The sequence below is a fragment of the Hyla sarda genome, chromosome 13, assembly GCF_029499605.1.
Source record: "Hyla sarda isolate aHylSar1 chromosome 13, aHylSar1.hap1, whole genome shotgun sequence".
Taxonomy (NCBI): domain Eukaryota; kingdom Metazoa; phylum Chordata; class Amphibia; order Anura; family Hylidae; genus Hyla; species Hyla sarda.
Genome location: NC_079201.1, coordinates 46,327,003 through 46,350,519, shown reverse-complemented (window position 1 = coordinate 46,350,519; position 23,517 = coordinate 46,327,003). Strand labels below are relative to the sequence as shown.

Genomic DNA, 23,517 nt, shown 5'->3' with positions numbered 1-23,517 from the left:
TGCAAACTTCTTGATAATGTTGCGCAAATCTAGATCTCTGGAGACGGACTTTTAACCTTGAGGTTGTTGATATTTTTCCACAATTTTGGTTCTCAAGTCCTCAGACAGTTCTCTTCTCTTTCCGTTGTCCATGCTTAGTGTGGCACACACAGATACACAATGCAAATACTTAGTGAACTTCTCTCCTTTTTATCTGCTTTCAGGTGTGATTTTTATATTGCCCACAGCTGTTACTTGCCCCAGGTGAGTTTAAATGAGCATCATATGCTTGAAACAATCTTTTTCCTCAATTTTGGCCAGCCCATTTTTGGAGTTTGGTGTGAGCGCCGGGTTTGCCCCTCCCCCTGTCGTTTTGCACCCGTATGTGCAAAACGAGGTGTGAATGCACCCTCAGACAGTGCACTAAGCTCCCAAGTGTGCTTCAAACTGTGGAAGCAGGCACAGGAAGTATATTTACATCCTGCAATCTTGGGTTCAAAAAAAACACCGGACAGACATCAACACCTAAAGCACCAAGCCCATTTGGGCCTTAAGGACTCAGACAATTTTATTTTTACGTTTTCATTTTTTCCTCCTTGCCTTCTAAAAAATCATAACTTTTATATTTTCATCCACAGACTAGTATGAGGGCTTGTTTTTTGCGCAACCATTTGTCCTTTGTAAGGTCATCACTCATTTTACCATGAAATGTATGGCGCAACAAAAAAAATACTATTTGTGTGGGGAAATTGATAAGAAAACCGCAATTAAGCAAATGTTGGAAGGTTTCGATATCATGCTGTACACTTTACGGTAAAATAGACATGTTTTCTTTATTCTGTGGGTCAATACGATTAAAATGATACCTATGATTACATACTTTTCTATTATTATACTGCTTAAAAAAAAATAATTGCTAACTTTTTAGCGAAAATTGGTGCGTGTAAAACCCCTATATTTTGCTGACCTATAATTTTCATTTTTCCATATAGGCGGTATGAGGGCTCATTTTTTTGCGCCATGATCTGTAATTTGTTTTGATACCACATTTGCATATATAAAACTGTAAATACATAAAAAAAAAAAAAAATTGGGGGAATAAAAGGTTATAAAAAAAAAAAAAAGCAGCAATTTTGGACTTTTTTTTTTTTTTACGTTCACCATATGGGATAATTAACGTTATATTTTAATAGTTCGGATATTTACGCGGGGATACCAAATATGTTTATGTTATATATATATATATATATATATATATATATATATACACACATACACACACATATTATATATATATATATATATATATATATATATATATATATATATATATATATATCAGTGTTATCGTCTATCTTCTGCTCTGGTCTGCTCGATCACAGACCAGAGCAGAAGACGCCGGGAGACGGACGGAGGCAGGTGAGTAGACCGCTATTACAGATGACCGGATCACCACGGCAGCGCTGCGGGCGATCCGATCATCCACATTAAGTGCCGCACTTCTGCAGATGCCGCGATCTGAATTGATCACGGCATCTGAGGGGTTAATGGCGGACATCCACACGATCGTGGATGTCCGCCATTACCGGCAGGTCCCTGGCTGCTATCAGCAGCCGAGACATGCCGCTCATGACCCAAGCATCGCTCCGATGCTCGCAGTTAAGGATAGGACATAAATGTACGTCCTGGTGCGTTAAGTACCACCTCACCAGGACGTACATTTACGACCTGAGTCGTTAAGGGGTTAATGTCTAACCTAGGCAACAAAAGTGAGTGGAAAGGTCAATATTTTGTGTTCCCACTATTATTTTCCAGCACAAGTTAAGCCCCTTGGGCATGAAGTTTACCAGAGCCTTATAAGCTGCCACTAGAGTCCTCTTCCACTTCTCCAGGACAACATCACAGAGCTAGTGGATGTTAGAGACTTTGCATTCTCCCATCTTCTATTTGAGGATGCCCCACAGATGCTCAATAGGGTTTAGGTCTTCTCACCTGGTATCCGCAACTTTGCACTTCTCACCTGGTATCCGCAACTTTGCACTTCTCACCTGGTATCCGCACACTCGCTTGACACCATCTAAACCAAATAAGTTTATCTTTATCTCATTGGATGACAGGACATCGTTCCAGTAATTCATGTCCTTAGTCTGCTTGTCTTTATTACACTGTTTGCAGCATTCTTTTGCATCATCTTTAAAAGCGGCTTCCTTCTGGGACGACCAATTTGATGCAGTGCACGGCATATGGTTTGAGCACTGGTAGGTTGACCCCACCCCTTTAACTTCTAAAGCAATGCTAGAATCACTCATACATCTATTTCCCAAAGACAATCTCTGGATATGACACTGGACATGTGCACTGAGCTTCCTTAGTCGACCATGGGGAGGCCTGTTCTGAGTGGAAGCTGTCCTGTAAAACCACTGTATGGTCTTGCCCACCATGCTGCAACTCCGTTTCAAGGTTTTGGCATCCTTTTTAGGCTGGCTTCACACCACTATTTGACCTTCCCATGCACAGATACAATTTCGGAAGCTCAAATCGCCTGAAATTGTATCTTTGCATGGACAGGTACTGACAGATACGGAGCCATTAACTATGGTGGGGCTGCGGACCCGATCATAGTCTGCTAGTGACTACGATCTGGTTATTTTCTCAGCATGTCAGATTTTTGACACAGACTGAAAACCGTGGTCTGCGGATGTGTATACATGGCGAGTGAGGGCGGACACCGTGCTTGCCTCAGACATGCCTCTTCCTTAGCAGTGGATTTCAGTGGATTTGAGCAGCAGAACGGAGGGATGGGTGAGCCAAATACAGAAGCTAGAAACCTAAAAAGACAGGTTATGCATCTGAATGACCTAGTGAGTAACATATATAAGCATTATTGTTTCTGTTATGTAACAGGTATGCTTTAAAGATTGTAGTTTTGTATGTAACTTCCTATATTAGAAATATTGGTTTGGGTAAAAGGTTTCAATTTCTCGTGCATGGTTAACACACTGAGATTGAGAAAGAACTAAAACTGCAATCTTGCACATTGGAACATTTTTATCCTAGTGGTTGTATGTTTAACATTGACATTTCTGCCTGAAATTTGCTCAACCTTTAGAGAAAAGACTGAGAGGACTGTGTGTTGTTATGAGACACCTCAGTCCCACACGAGTCCTTGCAAAAGGTCTGTCTCTTATCTGCAAGGCCACTCTATCTCCAAAGACCGTTCAAGGGCTCTTCTTATCTCACACAAGCAGCCTTTCATATCAGCTTCAAACCCTCCATAAGCTCCAAGCATACCCAAGAGGAATCAAACAGATCTCTGGACAGCTCAAGGTGATGCATCGCACTAGTTTTCCTGGAAAATTAATGTACTTCTTCTGCAAACGTCACAATCATATTACCGGAAGAGTTCATTAGACAGATGGGCTTTATGACTATTCTTAACAGCTTTCTGATATTCTAAATAAAAGGCATTTATAAAAAGAACAACACAATCATACAACTTCCCTTCTGCTGTATTATTGGATCAATCCTATTTATAAAGAGGAATGATCCAAATATTTCATATATAATATGATAATTCTGAAGTACTCTAACATTGCATTTACTTATAACAGAGAAATTTTTAAATGTGAGCATAGCCTAAGATAAGAACAAAGCAACTCTGTATAGTGTATGATAAATATGGGCTCAGGGATGTGGAATTCCTATCGCCTGATGCCCGGGACTAGCAGTTTTGGGCGCCGGGCAGGGGAATTTGTCCGGCCCTTAGCCCGGCTTCGGGCAAGCAGGGCCGGACCTGACAAGTGCGGCGGCAATCTGCAGTCTGTATGGAGCGGGTTCCCGACTCCTGCCCGCTCCATACTCTGCAGCCTGTGTCCTCCGAAGCAGAGCAGGGGAGATGAGAAGCTGTGTACAGTATTTGTCTTCTCTCCCCTGCTCTGTAGACGTGCGGGGGGAGATGAGGGGCGTGGCTTATTTCTCCCCGTGCAGACCTGCGTCCTCTGCCTTCACTCCCCCCAGCTGTAGCTTCGGAGAGCTGAGGGGAGGAGGCGCGTCTGCACGGGGAGATGCTTGCGGCGCTTACAGGGGAGTATGGAGCGGGCTCGGGATTCCTGCCCGCTCCATACTCTGCAGCCCCCGGCTGTTCTCAGTAGCCGGGGGCCGCCGCTAATAGCCAGCATGCGGCGATTGCCGCGGCTGGCTATTAACCCTTTAGATCGCCGCTGTCAAAGCTGACAGCGGCGTCTAAAGGGACATGTGAATGCTCCCTGGTGGGCTAGTGGGGTGGATCGCCCCCCCGCAGCGCGATCGCAGGGGGGCGATCCACTATGGAAGTAGCCGGAGGGCTTACCTCTGCTTCCTCCTGTCCTGCTCTGTCATTGATAGATCCTGGCTGGATCAGGCTCTATCAATGGATCACAGAGCAGACAGATTAATAGAGTTCAATAGATCTCTATTCATCTGTATGAGGAATCTAATGATTCCTCATAAGTCTAATAAAGTGTAAAAAAATTAATAAATAAAAAAGTTTTAATAAAAGTTTAAAAGACACACATTAACCCAGTGGTCTTCAAACTGTGCCCCTCCAGATGTTACAAAACTACAATTCCCAGCATGCTGGGAGTTGTAGTTTTGCAACATCTGGAGGGCCACAGTTTGAAGACCGCTGCATTAACCCATTCCATGTTAAAAGTTCAAATCACCCCCTTTTCCTATCAGGGATGTGGAAATCCTATAGCCCGACGCCCGGGACAAGTAGTTTTGGGCGCCGGGCAGGTGAATTGTTTATAGATTTAGCCCTGTATCGGGCTAGCAGGGACAGACAGACTTCCCCCTTATTTTTCTTTAATGTCGATGTGAGGCGCAGGAGCCGATGGAAGTCTGTGCCTCACACCGGCGCGCTGCAGAGTCCCCTTATCTCCCCTCCTGGAGGATGGACGGAGCTCAGAAGACACAGCAGGGTGAGAGGATGTAGACAGCTCCGTGCACAGCTCTGCACAGCTCCATCCCCCACACACAGCTCTATCCCTCCCCCTCCCCTGCTCTGTCTAGACAGGACCTAATCCACCACAGGGAGGTTGCTTGTTTGCACGGGGAAAACACAGAGCGGGGGTGGGGGGGGGGGTGCTCGGGGAGAGAGGAGAGGTCGGAAATCTCACCTCACACCGGCGGTGACTACAGCTCTGATGTCCACTCATGGCGGCTCAGGTGAGGAGACCAAGAATGCAGGCGGCGGCAGGAAGGGTGGTTGTATATGTAGGGTGTGAGTGTATGTGTGTATGTAATGTATGATGGGGGGGGGGGGGGGGCAGCGGCAGGTGTATGTATGATGTGTGCATATGTATGGTGTATATCAGTGTTTCCCAACCAGGGTGCCTCCAGCTGTTGCAAAACTACAACTCCCAGCATGCCCTGGGCATGCTGGGAGTTGTAGTTTTGCAACAGCTGGAGGCACCCTGGTTGGGAAACACTGGTGGATATGTATGGTGTGAGTGTATGTGTGTATGATGTCTATGTGTGATGTGTATGATGTCTATGTGTGATGTGTATGTAATGTATAATGTGTGTATGATGTCTATGTGTGATGTGTATGTAATGTATAATGTGTGTATGATGTCTGTCTATGTGTGATGTGTATGTAATGTATAATGTGTGTATGATGTCTATGTGTGATGTGTATGTAATGTATAATGTGTGTATGATGTCTATGTGTGATGTGTATGTAATGTATGATGTGTGTATGATGTCTATGTGTGATGTGTATGTAATGTATGATGTGTGTATGATGTCTATGTGTGATGTGTATGTAATGTATAATGTGTGTATGATGTCTATGTGTGATGTGTATGTAATGTATAATGTGTGTATGATGTCTATGTGTGATGTGTATGTAATGTATGATGTGTGTATAATGTCTAAGTGTGATGTGTATGTATGTGATGTATGATGTGGGGTGGGCAGCGGCAGGTGTATGTATGATGTGTGTATATGTATGGTGTGAGTGTATGTGTGTATGTAATGTATGATGTGGGGGGGCAGTGGCGGGTGTGTGTGTGTATGTATATGGGGGCAGTGGCTGGTGCATGTATGATATGTGGATGCATAAATGTTTTGTATAGGAGCAGACGGGCATTAGGGCAGTTGTGCCATCTAATTTTATTTATTTTTAGTGGCCCCTGCACTAAATTGCACCCCCAGAATCCCGCCCCCTTCATACTCGCCCGCCGACCAAGAGCCCCACGGATGCACGCAAACACCCCCAAACCAAAACTACAACTCCCAGCATGTTGGACCATAACCTAAACTGTAGAACTATAAAGTGCAACATGCTGGGAGTTGTAGTTTTCGTTCGGGTCAGCTGCAGAGCTATAGGCTGCATCAGGGCATGCTGGGTGTTGTAGTAACTAACTGTAATTCCCAGTATTCCTTGACACAGACTATGGCTCTGCAGCTAACACAAACCAAAACTACAACTCCCAGCATGTTACACAATAACCTTAACTGTACTACTATACGGTGCAACATGCTGCAACACCCACACAACCATAGGCTGTATCAGGGCATGCTGGGAGTTGTAGTTATCTAGTAACTAAATGCATTTTCTGACACAAAATGCACCATATAAACTGGAGAAGCAGAACCCCCCCCCCCCAGTAACACATAAGTCCCTATTGAGACTGAAAAAAAGTGATTAAAATATTTTAAAAAGTGCGTATATATGTGAATAAGCCCCTTTCCTAATAAAAGTTTCCAATTTTCTTTAAATAAAAATAATGTACAAAAATAAACATAAGTGGTATCGCTGCATGTGGAAATGTCCAGACTATTAAAATATGATGTTAATTAAACCGTACGGTGAACGGTGTAAATGTAAATAATAGTCCAGAATTGCTCATTTTTGGTCACTTCATATGAGACATTTTTTATAAGGTGATCAGAAAGTTACATCTAGACTTTTCTGGGCTTGGCTCAGGCGTAAGAGGATCTACAGCTCTCCCACCGCTAATATCCCGGCATGCTGCGATCACCTATTAAACCATTAGATCATCGCTGTCAGCAGTGTCTAAAGGAATCTTATATCCATCCCTGGTGGTCTAGTGGGGGGGGGGGGATCAGACTATTTTGGTGGAAATTATTTTATCTGCCAGGACAAGTGGATTTTCTTGAGGGACAAGTAGATTGTGTTCCACTTTAGTCCCTTGGGCAAGTAGTTTTTTTTTTAATTTCCACACCCCTGCCTATATAGAAACACGTAAACATAATAAAAATAAACATATTTGGTATCGCTTCGTGCGTAATTGTACAACATATTAAAATATAACATTATGTATCCCGTATGGTAAATGTAAAAATATACCAAACCACAGATTTGCAATTTTTATAATATCCCAGAAAAAAAAGTTAAAAGCGATTAAAAAGTCAGATCAATATCAAAATGGTACCGATATAAAAAAACAGATTATGGTGCAAAAAATGAGCCCTCACACAGCCTGGTATGCGGAAAAAAAAATAAAGCTACAGGGGTTAAAAAATGGCAATTAAAAAAATTTGAAAAAGTTCAGAATTAGTAAAACATGACTTAAACGATACAAATCTGGTATTGCTGTAATCAGGCGGCCTAAAGTATAAAACTAACATGTTACCTCAACCACAAGGTAAATGGCGCAGAAAAGAAATGCACCAAACCAAAAATTATCTTTTACTATTTCAATTTCACTTCCCTTAATATATACATATATATTTTTTTTGGTTCAGAGAATCTGTTATTGAAAAATAAAAAGGTATCATTATAGTAGGTAGTTATGGCTATTATAGGGCGAGGAGGAAAAAATTAGAGCGTACAAGTGAAAATTGGCCCGGACAAGTGGATCGTCATGAGGGACAAGTTCCATTTTAGTCCCGTGGACAAGTAGTTTTTTAATAAAATTTCCACAGCCCTATATATACATACATATACACATATATATATATATATATATATATATATATATATATACACATATATATACACATATATATATATACATATACATATATATATATATACACATATATATATATATACATACATACATACATATATATACAAAAAAAATTTTTTTTTTTTTTTAGAGCTTTTATATAGACGTGTGTGTTCCACGGTAACTCAGTACAGACACACCCTGCGCAGTGTGATCAAACTGTGTTAACAATTCATAAGATGGCTCCATAAAGTCATTATAGGGGTAGAGATGTCTACATCCCGTTCCTCTACAGACCCACAGAACCAAAAAGTCAAGCTTTTCATAAAATGCACCTAAAACTATGATTCTAGCATCATTGTGAAGCTAAGATCAAATTCTGCTACTTTTACTCTAGTGGCAGCAAGCTTTTTCTTGGCTGTCCAGGTGTGCTGGGAGTTGTAGTTTAGCTACAGCTGGAGGTACATTGGTTGAGAAATACAAGGTTATACTGTAAAATATAAAAGGGAGCTTCAGTTACAATACAGACTTGCCATTCTGATGTTATGCATAAGGTATATGCCTGGAATGTTGCATAGCACTGGGTGACAATAGAAAATCTCCATTTTCCTGTGATATGATTTGGCCACTGAGCGAACTTTATGCCCCCTGTTCCAAGAAAATGTTTCTAGAACAGTTTCTTTCAGTAAAAAAGTGATAAAAAGTAACAATAGATATAAACCACCTGAACTAACAGTTCTTATATTGCAGTAGTAACGTAGGTACAGTGGTCCCTCAACATACGATGGTAATTTGTTCCAAATGAACCGTCATTTGTTGAAACCATCGTATGTTGAACTTATCGTTTGTCGGGGCATCACTGTATTTGTGAATGCAAACAATGGATCACTATTCATACAGTAAATGTGCATTCTTATAAAAACACTTACTTTTACTTCAGGATGATCTGGTGCCACACCAAAACGTACCAAGCCAAAGGGTACTGGCAGCTTCTCATAAATATCAACTACTGCATGTTTGTTGTGCTGGGAACATAAAAAAATATAAAAAAAAAAATAAATTAATATTGCTACATGGCATCACATGTGATAATATTTATAATAGATTATAACATTTCCCGACCTACTTTTTCTGATCTTGTGCTGTACCTCACTTAGGCTACATTCACACCATGATTTCTTTATACGGCTGCAAGATCTGGCAGCTGCTATAACCCCGCCGTAACCGTGCCACATTTTATTCATGTAAATGAGTCAACCTGAGTCAGATAGTGACTCAGTCCAGCTCATTTTTACAATGTATCCGGTCTTGTTGCCGGACTAAAAACAGTGGTATGCCGCAGTCTTAAGTCCGGCAATAAAACTGATGCGGTGCAAAAATTAGCCGACCAGAGTCACTATCTGACTCCGTTCGGCTCATTTAAATGAATGAAACGTGGAAGGGATATGGCAGCAGCGGGTTTTGGAATTTCCCTGCCGGATCAAGTAATCGGCGGTGTAAATGCACTCTTGATAATGATCCACGTAATTATTGTCTGACAAATCAGTAAACTAAGCTTGTTGTTTGTGCAATAAAAACTTGATTAAGCACTTAAATTTCACAACATTTTAATTGCTAAACATTAAACCATAAACCTTGAGTTACCTACGGTCGATCCCCTATTGCGGCTTCAATCGTCATCCTGTCCTCAAGTTTGGTCATCTTCCTGCTTCTGGGGGTCAAAACTATAGACTGCTGCTCAGCTAATTGACAGCCACAACGATGTCGGCCACAGGCTAAGCGGCATTGTGATGTATTGAGCCTGGGCAGAACATCACAGGAAGAAGATCACACTGAAGGTAAGTCAAGGTTTATTGTTTTGGTGCCATCATTCCTAGGAGTATTTAAAAAAAGAAATATTAAAAATGGGACAACACCATTTAAAAGGGGTTATCCAGAATTAGAAATAGAGAACTAATTTCTTCCAACAATTGCTGCTCAGTTCCATTGAAGTGAATGGAGCCTAGTTGTAATACCACACACACCCTGAGAACCAAATCTTGGCAGTTGAGCGGAGCTGATCGGGACAACGGTGGTGAAATAGTGGGAGCCCTCATACAGCCCCATATACAGAAAAATAAAGCGTGAGAGGGGTCAGAAGAGAACAATTTTATGCATACTAAAGTAGAAAAACTAAACAAAACCTATAAATTGGGTATTGTTATCATGTATGGGCCTACAAAATAAATATAATGGCCCTCATTTGCAATGCTAAAACCGACAAGTTTTTGCCAGGTTATATTTTTTCAAGTTATTTTGGCGCAGAGAGTCTGAGACATGTAACCGCTACTGTGCGACAGGAAATCCAATAAACCAGACATAGCATTCTAAAAAGCTGGGAAAGGGGGCGTGGTTCTTTGGGAAAGGGGCGTGGTTTCAATACCCGACCTATTTACTATTCACAGATAATCCTGTGAATAAATGGCTGGGAATTTTCACCTAGAAAAAGCAGTTTTTTCCCGACTTGTGAATTTTCCTGACTTGTAAATCTGGGAATCCCCATAGTAAATAGAAAGGAATCCTCGGAAACAACATTTCACACTAGTAAAAACCCAACATTCTTAGTAAATGAGGCCCATTGTGTCATTTTTACCGAAAAGTGCACTGCCTAGAAACCGAAGCCCCCAAAACTTACAAAATTGTGTTTTTATTTTTATTTTAATAAATCATGTTATTACAAAGTACAATTGGTGGCACAAAAAACAAGCCCTTATATGGGTCTTAAGTGGAAAATTGTATGTTTATAAAGTAAAAGGAGAAGTCTCATCCTAAACATTACAAAAAAAAAAAAAAAAAAACATCCTCTATCCGAAGCATATATATATCTCCCATAAAGATATATGGAGGGAGAGAGGTGGCCCCTGCTTCAGGTGGGGGTGGTGATGTGCCGCTCCCAAGGAGAGCTGGGGCCCCATACAGGAATTTGGGGGGAGGCCCCAGCGGTCAGTTTTTTAGTAAAGTTTAGGATTATGCTAAGATGATAACCACCAGTGCTATGGATAATGCCTGTGCTGTAGCTTCTGTTTAATATGGTGGGATCCAATAAAACCACAAAAGGGCCTGAAGGACTGAATCAAACAAAAAGGAGATTTTTTTGTACTCACCGTAAAATCTCTCTCTCTCTCTCGTAGCCTTCATTGGGGGACACCTAACTGATGGGTACATGCTCTTGCCACTAGGAGGCGCTGACACTAGGAAAAAGAAAGGTTGGCTCCTCCCTGGCAGGATATACCCGCCCTCATGCAGTGAGGTAACCAGTTGTGTCACAAAGCAGTAGGAGAAGCCAAACTAGGAAATATGTCCGAAGGACCTTAGAAGGAATCCCGGAGAACCCAAGAACCAGAAAAGAAGAAGAAATGGGTGGGTGCGGTGTCCCCCAATAAAGGCTACGAGAAAGAGATTTTACGGTGAGTACCAAAAAAATCGCCTTTTCTCGGTCGCTCTTCATTGGGGGTACACCTAACTGATGGGACGTACCAAAGCAGTCCCCTAGGGTGGGAAAAAGCAACCACCAGCAAAAAAGAGACAGTCCCAAGACGGAACTCACATGCAAGGCCTGCGGACGAGCCCCCATGTCAGAGACACTCTAGGCCCAGAAAAAGAGCCCCCGGAAGATCTCCAGTCCAAGGAAATGGACCAGGACCAAAAGGAAAGGCCATCCTCTGTAGAGACCCAAGGCACCCGGGTCATATAGAGAGACAAGAAAATACAGGACAAGGGGGAAACAGATGTACACGAACAACTCTCCAGGCGAAAAATGACTGCCATAAAGAAGAGGAGGAGTGCAGAACAGGAATAACCACCCCGACAAACGGGATCGCGGAGGAGTCGGGGCCGGGCCACAACAAATGTCCAAGACCTGAACCATCACTAAGGCCCGGAGAGCCGCCTGAAAAGAAGGCACACTACAGCATCGTAGGACAGAGTCCCAACAAGGGAACCAACCGTGATAGACCAGAATGGTCCCAGTAAACCAGAGCATCCTGAAGAACATCCCGTCAGAAACGGGAATGGAGAGAGAACCCATGAGAACCCAGTTTGGGCTCCCAGTGTCTGGGCATAGGAAGGATTATTCCAGAAGACTGTGGTGTCAATGTAGTACAACTGACACAAAAGGGGGAAGAAGGACACACCCCTTCCAGGGAGAGCCCTAGGCTGTGATAGTGAACAGAAAGCATACAAGCCTAGGCAGTAAAATCACTGGTGAATGTACTTCAGCAAAAAACAAAAAAATAGTCCCTCCATAGGAGGGAAAAAAGGGGTGGCGAGACGACAACACAAGTACAGACCTACGACAAGCACCCTGATCCCGCAGCCCTGAAAAAAAAGGGGGTTGGCAAGCGCGCAAGGCGCTGACTGAGTGGACAAAACCCCCAGGCTCCAGCGGCAACCCTCGCTGTCTGGAGGAGCCGCCTTGCGCTCCAAGAGGGACCGGAATCCCGTACACTGAAGCTGGGCAACAAATACAAGACTTGTTTAGAGCCATTCCAGACAGTGACCAGTAGGCCCTGAGTCACCCTGGACAGGGACCCCGCAAAGGAAAGTGTTTTTTTTTTTTGTTTTTTTAAACTTGGCTGCCGTGTAGGTAAATAGTTAAAATGCTGCTCCCTTACAATATTGCCACTGTGAGACTGCTGGGGACTTGAACTCCACATGAGTTCCCCCAAGCCTCACAGACACAGTGGCAGCCTCAGGAGCTGCGGCGGCAACGAGCAGCACGCTTAGAAGCGCCTGCTAAGCCGCCCCCTAGCTCCGAGGCTAGGGAAAAAGGACAGCCAGGAGAAGAGTAGCTCCCCCCAGGCCGCAGTTCAGGGAGCCGATGGCGCAGCTGAGAGAAACGGTGGCGCCGCTCCTGAATGGGTGAGGGGCGGAGCTAAGCTCCACCAGGTGAAAATGACATGGCGGCCCGGAGAGGAGAAGCTCCCTCTGGGCCGCAGTGCAGGGAGCCAACGGCGCCACTCAGAGAAGGAGCGGCGCCGCTCCCGAATGTGAGGGGCGGAGCTAAGCTCCTCCGGAAGCTGGCATGGTGGCCCGGAGAGGAGAAGCTCCCTCCGGGCCGCAGATCAGGGAGCCGACGGCGCCGCTCAGAGAATGAGCGGCGCCGCTCCCGAATGTGTGAGGGGCGGAGCTAAGCTCCGCCAGAAAACTGACATGGCGGCCCGGAGAGGAGAAGCTCAGAGAACGAGCGGCGCTGCTCCCGAAAAGGTGAGAGGCGGCTGGAGGCCGCGGGAAAGCGTGCTGCCTGACCTCTCGCGCCATTTAACCCCCAGAACGCGCACTGGCACAGGGGAAGAAAGGTGGAGCCATGCGCCACCATGAGCCCCTCACTCCGCCAGCAGCGCAGGTGCAGTGTCCCAGCATAACACAGCCCCCACACAGAGTCCTTTTTTTTTTTTTTTAAAGGTGGTCGTCCTTCACCCTGAGTGGGGAAGGGGGTGTAAAATACTCACCTGCATTCTTATACTCACCCTCAGACGTCTTCAACCAGCATATGGCCACGCTGCATCATACCAGGCTACAGATAGCGGGGCGAGCAGAGGCAGTGGGGGGACCCAGACCCAGGGTGCAACCTCCAGGCGCTAGCCGTTGGCGGGAAGAGGTTGATGGTGCATCCATCAATGTCCTGTGCCCCTTAGCCGCATATGGGGAAACAGGCAGTGCCATGCTCCTGTCGCCCCACCTGAAAAAGTGAAATAAAAGGGAGTAAAGAAATCTAACTAAACAGCCCTTACTAGAAAATAATAAAAAAAGAACAGGTCTGGAGAGAACCAGACCGTGTCCACCTCCTAGCTGACACTGGATAAAACTGGTTACCTCACTGCAGGAGGGCGGGTATATCCTGCCTGGGAGGAGCCGACTTTTCTTTTTCCTAGTGTCAGCGCCTCCTAGTGGCAAGAGCATATACCCATCAGTTAGGTGTTCCCTAATTAAGAGCGACCAAGAAATATATACATTAACTATATGGCATTCTAGACCATCCTCTGAAGAGTCACCCAGTCATATAAGTCGTTCGAGATACTGTATCCAGTAATAAAGAGCACTTCTTTTATATGACCGTTGCAGCAGCGTATTAATCAGAGCATTACATATGAGAAGCAACATGATGGATCCTCACTATTTCTGAGATGCTAACATCTGGAGTAGATGATACTTTACTATACCTCCTTGTAGCAATCTGTACTGTGATGGTCCAGAGTAGCTTGCCTGTGATCATCTCCTCTTGCGAAGTTCCCATTCAGGTACACGGAGCTGGGTGAACTGCCCATGCTGGCAGCGTCTCTACCAGCGTGTTAACCGTGAGTATAGAGTGAGCATGTTGAATAGTGATGTCATTGGGGTGCTCAGTCCAGTCAAAACCTCTGATGCGTTTCAGAAGGAATGTGCCTTCCTTTGTTAAGGATGGATGATCTATGCAAGGTTTAGGATTAGACATCTCCTTTAAATGGGCACTCTCATTAAAACTAATTTTTGCTATTGCACTCCTTATGGCAAATATAAAATCTTTCTAATGTACTTTGTTAAAAAAAAAAAAATATGAAGTTTTCTATGTTTTATTTGTGTTTTAAAAAGCTGCCACTAGGTGTCTCCCTACTTGTCCAGAACACATTTTCCCCCATCTTTTGCACAGACTTTGGACTCATGCTGCCTGGCAGAAGTCCAAAATCAGGAAATGCTGAGGTGGGTGTGTACAGCCTTATCCAATCATAGCTCATCTCACACACTGAACTGCTCTAGGCTGTGTGTAGCAGAGTGAGGGAGGAAATTCTCCCCTGTATGGCTTCAGCCACGCCTGCTGGGTAATGTCCCTTCCCAGTCTGTGAATCTGACAGAGACTGATCAGAAAATACAGATCAATATCAAGGTAGAAAACTAACAAATAATAAAAATAAAGGCAGGGGGTGGTTTATCATGATGGGGACAGTGAACTGGGAGGATTATAAAGATAAGATGAGAGGTACTCTTTAAGGGTTTAATACAGTGCCACAAAAAAAGGATGGTACATGAAATTAGGATTTTGGGACTAGGACTATGTAAATGGGTTAGCAACTGGCTCAGTGGGGTACCACAGTGATCAGTACTTGGTCCACTTCTTTTTTTAGGGTACGTTCAGACGAGAAGATCCACAGCATATTTTACACTGCAGAGGACCACTACAGGGTGCCTTTAGTTGTGCCTGCTCGGAGCGGCAATAAGCCGCTACGAGAAGACACACTGTGATCTGAGAGTTGTTGCACACATGCGCAGTCTACTCGCACATCGTGGCTGCTCTGTGCCTAGCTCAGGGAGCAGCCGCGATGTGTAAGAGTACACCATGCATGCGTGGCAACTCGCACATCCCAGCAGTGTGTCTGCATGTAGTGGCATATTGCCACTCCGAGCAGGCACATTCAAAGGCACCCTGTAGGGGTCCTTCAGCGGCGGATCTCCAGTGTAAAATACGCTGTGGATCCGCTCATCTGAATGTACCCTATTATGTTAATATGTAAGGACCTTGTAAAGGGACAGAATTACAGAGTAGAATTTCACAGAGTATAACAACATAATATTACAGAGGGATCTGGGGAAGCTGGAGGCTTGGTCACAGACATGGCAAACAAAGTTTAATGAGGATAAATGTAAGGTGATGAACTTGGGCTGTAAAAACAACACGTACAATTATGTGCTAAATACTAAAACTTTGGGAAAACCTTTACCGAAAAGGACTTGTGGGTACTGGTGGACTGTAAACTCAACTTTAGTGATCAATGCCAGCCAACAGCTGCCCAGACTAACAAAGTCATGGGATGTATAAAGAGAGGAATAGAGGCTTGTGGCAATAACATAGTTCTGCCTGTATAAATCAGTCAGACCACGTATGGAGTATTGTGTCCAATTTTGGGCACCTGTATATAAGAAGGACATGGCAGAACTGGAGAGGGTGCAGAGGAGGGCAAAAGATAGTATGGGAGGATTACAGGACCAAGACAGGTTATCAAGCTTGGGGTTATTTAGTTTGTGATCAAATCCCCCCTAAGACTTTTTTTCTTCAATGTACAAAAATATGAATGGACAGTACTTGTGATCTAGTGATCTTTTTATACCTAGACCAATAAAGATGACAAGGGTGCATCCTCTACATTAGAGGAAAGAAGGTTTCCCCATCAGCACTGACAGAGATTCTTTACTGTAAGAGCAGTGAGACTATGGAACACTCTGCCAAATGATGTTGTGATATCTGATATTTTTTTTTCTCTTTGAATATAACATTATGAGTTCAGATATCTATGGGGGATAAACCTTTGATCCGATTGCTACATTGGAGCCAGGAAGGAGTTTTTCCTCTGTAAGTGTATGTTCCCACAGTGCAAATGTTCCAGGCAGACATTTTGCAGACAGCAGGTGCTGACAGAACATGTCGGTGCAAAGACCACTCTAAAATGCACCTTGTCTGTGGACGATAATGCATTTCTAAGCGGATTTCGCATGAAGAACTGACATGTCAATTCTTTCTGTGGAGGCTGGAATTGGAATTTCCACAGCATATGTTTTCTCCGTGGAAATTCCAACATGTGAACGAAGTCTTATGGGGAAATTAGCATCAGCTTCATAGGGTTTATGTTTTTCCACTTCCTCTGAATCAACGCAGTACGGATAGGCTAGGTTAACACTGTGTATTGTCAGACATTTTATTGCAACGAATGCTTTCATAAAATGGTGGAAATTTTGTATCTATATTTTTAACATTAATGTGCTCTATGTAAGCCTACAGGAAAGTGGTTGTCTGTGCACACAATATTTATAAACCGAAAAAACCAACAAAAAAAACCCACTGAAATCTTTTTACAACCGCGTAAATAAAGTGACACACCTCTCACACACACACACACACACACACACACACACACACAATTGCACAGTCAGGCTAGGTTTCCACTTTGTTTTTTTTTGTACACCTAAAAAAACGCCAGAAAAAACGCCAGAAAAACTGCCACAGGTTTTTCCTGCATTTTGGCAGTTTTTCTGGCGTTTTCCCTGGTGTGTGGAAACAGCCAAATTTGTCCCCTGCGGAAGTTTTCTCACTGTCTTCTGGGTACCACTCTGTGGGTCGGATGCCGAGCGCCCGGTCCACAGAGTGTAAGGAGATGAGGAGGGATGTATAGCATCACTACTCACCTCCCCCAGCCATACAGTAACCCCCCGACATGCGATGGCCCCGACATATGATCAAATCGACATACAATGGCCTCTCAGAGGCCATCACATGTCGATGTCAGCATCGACATACGATGCTTTTATATGTCGGGGCCATCGCAATAACTGCTATCCGACAGCGCAAAATGCTTAAGCTGCTGTCGGATAGCAGTTTAAGCATCCCAGACAGGTTTACTTACCTATCCCCATTGCTCCGGGTCCACTTCCTGATCCTCTGGCGTCTTCATCTTCGTTATTATGTTGCTGCGCATGCCGTCCCGGCGCAGCAAAGTAATAACGTCACCAAAAAGCGAGGCCCGGACACTGGAGAAGATGCAAAAGAAGCCGGAGGATCCCAAAGACGACGCCGGAGCAGTGGGACAGCATCGGGAGCCCCTGAGACATCATCGTGAGCGGTGAGGACGTGGTCTGTAGCGGCGGGGACAGGTGAGTATTAAATGCACTTTTTACATTGCACGAATCCCTCAACATACGATGGATTCGACAAACGACGGATCGTTTGGAACGAATTACCATCGTATGTTGATGGACCACTGTATAGTATACAGGGGGGCATAGTATACCCGTGTATACTATACAGGAGCCGGGAATCCTGTCACTAGACTGACATGACTCCCTGCTCCTATAGCACCTTTGTGCGGTATACAGAATATACAGCTATCTATAGATAGCTGTATATAGTGTATACAGAACAGGAGGTCCACTTACCTTCCTCGCTCCCTGTCCCCGTCGGGTCAGTGTAGCCCCGCCCCTTAGTGATGACATTAGGGGCGGAGCTACAGACGGGAGTCAGGCTAGTAAGGCTCTGAGAAGCTCTGTTCACATTGTCCGTTTTGTATAATGTGAACAGACCCTTCTGGCAGAGTCTTCCCAGATAGGGTGTCTGGGCATGCTGGGAGTTGTAGTTTTGCAACAATTGGAGGCTCGCTGTTTGGGAAGACATTGCAATATGGGCACTCTACCCAGTAGACAGCGACAAAAATGTACTAACCAATATTTTGTGTTTTTTTTTTCCTTCTCATTTCAGATCAGTGTATGTAGAGGATTATGGCGGATGAACATTTTTTTTCTTTTAATAAAATGGTTAACGAGGGCTGTGGGGGGGGTTTAAAATAAAATAATTTTTCCAATGTGTTGTGTTTTTTTTTTTTTTTAAATTGAATTTTCAGGCTTAGTAGTGGAAGCTGTCCTATTGACGGAATCCATTACAAGCCAGGGCTTAGCGTTAGCATAAAAAACAGCTAGCGCTAACCCCCAATTATTACCCCGGTACCCACCGCCACAGGGGTGCCGTAAAGAGCCGGTACCAACAAGCCCGGAGCTTCAAAAAAATGGCGCTCCTGGGCCTAGGCGGTAACAGGCTGGCGTTATTTAGGCTGGGGAGGGTCAGTATCAATGGTACTCGCCCACCCTGGTAACGTCAGGCTGTTGCCGTTTGGTTGGTATTGTGCTGAGAATGAAAATACGGGGGACCCTATGCGTTTTTTTTTTTTAAATAAATAAATTAATTAATTTAAAAAAACACATAGGGTCCCCCGTATTTTCATTCTCAGCACAATACCAACCAAACAGCAACAGCCTGACATTACCAGGGTGGGTGAGGACCATTGCTACTGGCCCTCCCCAGCCTAAATAATGCCAGCCTGTTACCGTCTAGGCCCAGGAGCGCCATTTTTGACGCTCCGGGCCTTTTGGCACCGGCTCTTCCCGGTACCCCTGTGGCAGTGGGTACCGGGGTAATAATTGGGGGTTAGTGCTAGCTGTGGCTTAGTAATGGATTCCATCAATAAGACAGCTTCCACTACTAAGCCTGAAAATTCAAGAAAAAAAAAATAAAAATAAAACACACACAACACATTGGGAAAATTATTTTATTTTAAAAAAACACTTCCCCACAGCCCTCGTTAACCATTTTATTAAAAGAAAAAAAAATCCAGTTCATCCGTTGTAATCCATCGAATCTGTCGTAATCCTCTGCATACACGGATCTGAAAGGAGAAGAAAAAACCCACAAAAAAATGGGTTGACATTTTTTGCGCTCTTCGCAGGGGAGAGCGCCCATTATGCAATGTCTTCCCAAACAGGGAACCTCCAATTGGTGCAAAACTACAACTCCCAGCATGCCCAGACAGCCTTTGGCTGTCTGGGCATCCTGGGAGTTGTAGTTTAGATACAGCTGGAGTCTCCCTATCTGGGAAGACACTGCCAGAAGGGTCTGTTCACATTATACAAAACGGACAATGTGAACAGAGCTTCACAGAGCTTTACTAGCCTGACTCCCGTCTGTATCTCCGCCCCTAATCACATCATCACTAGGGGGTGGAGCTACATGGACCCGCGGAGACTGGACGGGGGTAAGGGGACTTCTCCATCTTCTGTATTCACTATATACCGCTATCTATAGATAACGGTATATAGTGTATACCACCCAAAGGGTTAACCTACACTGTCCAGCAGTGTAAGTTAACTCTTTCCTTGCCAGGCTTGCGCATAGCGCACAGCTCAGCAAGGTGTTAAGTGAGCCAGCAATGTGTATACTGTATACACATTGCAAGCTCACTATAAGTTCTTGCTGGGCAGTAGGTACACGATTTTTATCTTACTGCTCAGGATCAGCTGTTCTCCCGGCTCTGTAGCCTTGAGATCTCCCGGCTCTCTAGCGGTGAGAACAGCTGATCCCCACAGTCACTTCAGGATGATCGCAGAGGGTGTAAGGAGGAGTGACATCCCCTGTGATCTGGCCCTTACTGCAGTTATTACTACTCCCAACATGGAGCGCACACTGCTCCATGCTGGGTACAGTAGTACCTGCATTAATAGATCACAACGAGTGTAACTTCTGACACCCGCTGTGATCCTCCTGTATAATGTATAGATGCGGCCGCTCTTCTATGGTCCCTGCACTGACTTATATATACACATATTCATATATCCCACAGAGTTGTGATTGGCTGGAACCATCTGACCAATCACAGCTCTCTGCAGGAAATATGAATATGTGTATATATACGGCAGTGCAGGGGACCATAGAAGAGCAGCGGCATCGAGGATCGCAAAGGGGCGATCTGTCAATTAGTACAGGTACTACTACTCCCATCATGGAACAGTGTGTTCCATGCTGAGTAGTCGTACTACCTAAAAAATGTGTAAAAAAAAGTTTAAAACACGCACACCCTACATTTTTATTATTGTCGGCTACATTTTTTAGGTCCCCACCCACGCACATAAATTGATCCCTGTTTAAAAATGTATTAAAATTTTGTTCTAAAAAAAGATACATTTCGTTAAATACAATTTTTTCCATCACTATATCTTTTTTAATGATACCCTACGAAATTTCAATAAAAAAGGTATCTCCAAAAAAAGTTAAGTCCAAAAAAAGTCCTGAAAAAACGCCAAAGTTAAAACCCACATGACGCCAAGATTTTCTCGAAAAAACGCCAAAGTCTCCACAAGAGGTTGTTTTTTTAAAACTTCCAAGGGGCCCAAAAACACCAAAAGGATTAAAAAAACACCAAACTGAAAAACGCCAAGTGGATTTGGCATTTTGCAGTTTACTATTGACTTGCAGCTAACATCTGGCCGCAGCGTTTTTTCACAAAAAGAAACGCCATGCGGCAGAATGGGCGTTTTTATAAAAAAAAATAAAAAAAAGTGGAAACCTAGCCTCAATCTCAATACCTATACCCGACCTCCCCCGACAAAAAACACACAGATCTTAGACTTGTCTGAAAAAACCTTTAAGGGTTCACACTTACGCAGATTTGATGTGCAGGATTTGATGCACAGGATTTTCTGCTGCAGATTTCCATGTAAACTAAATGACTGAGCACAGCTTCTAATCTGCAGTTACAAATCTTGCGCATCAAATCTGCGCAGGATCCTGTATGTGTGAACGCACCCTAATAATGTAAACACAAACAGCTGGTTAACAAACAGATCCGTAGCTTAACCGGTAATAGTACAGTGATCCCTCAACATACGATGGTAATTAGTTCCAAATGAGCCATCGTTAGTTGAAACCATCGTATGTTGAGGGATCCGTGCAATGATAAGTATAAGAAGTTACACTCACCTTTCCCCACTGCTCCGGACCATCACCGCTGCCATGGATGTCTCCCTCCATCATTGTCACCGTGTCCCCGCCGCTCCGGACCGTCACTGCTGCCAGGGATCGTCGCTCTTCATCGCGTGGCTGCGCACGCCGCTCCTATTGGATGACGGGACGGCATGCGCGGTGAAGTGATGACGACGAAGGAGAGCGACGACCTAGCAGGGGATCCTGAAGAGGACTGTCCGTGGCGCCGGGGACAGGTGAGTGATAATCACCACAGCACACTGGGCACCTGTTTATGCAATGGCGCTGACATACAAGAGCAACGTATGTTGATGCTGCCTTCAACATGCTATGGCCTCTGAGAGGCCATCGTATGTTGAAGTTATCATATGTCGGGGGAATCACTGTACCTAGTACCTATTTGCTAATATCACAGTGATCCACAGCAATACAACAGTAATATGCAGCATATCAATGCATCACAGAAATCTGCAGCATATCAGTGTAACACAGAACAGAGCTCCATGGTAATACAACTCCCACAGGGTTATTCACTAAAGTGAGAATGCTCAGTGAATTCCCCACATTAGGTAGACAGCAGTGTTCCCCCACATTAGGTATGCAGCAGTGATCCCCCACATTAGGTAGAGAGCAGTACTCATCCACATTAGGTAGACAGGATAGTTCCCCACATAAGGGGCACACTACCCCCCCACCTGCCTGACCGACCGACACACACTAACAGAAATACACTACAGACACACTCACCTGGCCGTCTGTGGTTTCTTCTTTCCTGCGGCCGTCGGAACTGACATGTGACGTCGCCGACGTCCTCCTGCATGGGTCTGCGGAGGAACGTCACTTGTGCGACGTCCCCAGTCAGTCCCGGCCGCAGGCTCACTGTTTTAAAGGCTGAGCCGCTGCTTTAGAACAGCGAGCCGCAGCGGCAGGGCCAGCCCTGCCTGTGCCAAGTCCGACGGCTAGCTGCTTTAGCGTGGGGCTAAAGGGTTAGCTGCTTTGGGCCCCCAGGAATGACAGGGCCCAGGGCAGCTGCCCCTTTTGCACCACATTAAAGACGCCACTGGGCGCACATGTGGTGAGGCTGATGGCACCTACAGACAGTGCATGGACAGTCTACACAGAGCCGCCACTGACAGGAGGAGAGATGCATTGCAGCCCTGGGGCAGAGTGGGCCCTGGGCCATGCATGCCTCTGTGATACCCAGGGACCATCTACAAAAAATTTTTTTTATAAAGAATAAAGACACAAAATGCACATCTGTTCTTTCACTTCCACCTGTCACTATAGACTTCAATGTAAAATTTTGAACAGACTTTCGATTTCGTTCTTTTTTTTTAAAACCGAAATAAAAATGTGTCTGTTCAAAAAGCAAACTGCAGATGGAAAGGATGCAAACAGACATAAACTGATATAAAAATTACCCCATTTTCCCAGACCACTAAAATGAATAATCTATATTAGTTAATAATTAGATAGCTAACTGAGATATGACATAAATCCATAGCCAGCCACACTTGACTTGTTTGGAAATAGACACCATGCGCCAGCAGTACACCAGAATGATAAAGGTCTAACACATATATAAATTAAAATGAAAACACAGCCCCCCTCAACATGTTTCACCATGATCCGTGGCTTTGTCAAGAGGAAGCGGGGCTGAGTATCAAACTCAACAATGTAACTGAGGTTTATAAGACCTTACTAGATACCTAATCATTAGGGGCAATACTACTTAGAATAGAAATAACTATTCTGACCACATCCAATTGTATACATAGAACTAGGTGATCGGCATAAGAAAATGCACATGACATCCCACTCACCAATAGAAAATGTGGACACCGCCACCGCAACGCTATTGGTTGCGCCTATCATGACATACCTGCGCACTACCAGATGCACAAGAACTTAGTTCTTCAGTCAGTGCCGGACAAGGCCCCATGATTATTACTTAGATGCACATCATCCGATTTGCAAAGTCTTGTATTTTCCCAACTAAGTTATGCCGCTACTATTGACATAGATGCACATTAGCCGAGGCGCCGATACTTAGTCTCTGTTCAGTGCCGGTTTGCCAACAATGGATTGTTAGGGTGCATTCACACCACGTTTCCGAGATCCGGCTGCCAAATCTCAGTCATTTAAATGTGTAGCAATACCACAGTTTTCAGTCCGGCCAAAAGACCGGATAAGAGGCAAAAATGAGCCGACCAGAGTCCCTATGTGACTCCAGTCGGTGCATTTAAATGAATGAGATTTAGCGCCGGTCCA

General features: G+C 44.4%; 1 protein-coding gene across 1 annotated transcript in view; it reads right to left on the bottom strand.

Annotated features, from left to right (window-relative positions):
- FDXR (ferredoxin reductase) overlaps positions 1-23,517 on the bottom strand; it is an 86,898-nt gene that overhangs the window by 60,701 nt on the left and 2,680 nt on the right. The window contains exon 3 of the mRNA XM_056549740.1: positions 8,867-8,962. Within this exon, the coding sequence (XP_056405715.1) occupies positions 8,867-8,962 (96 nt within the window). The remainder of the gene's footprint in view (positions 1-8,866; positions 8,963-23,517) is intronic.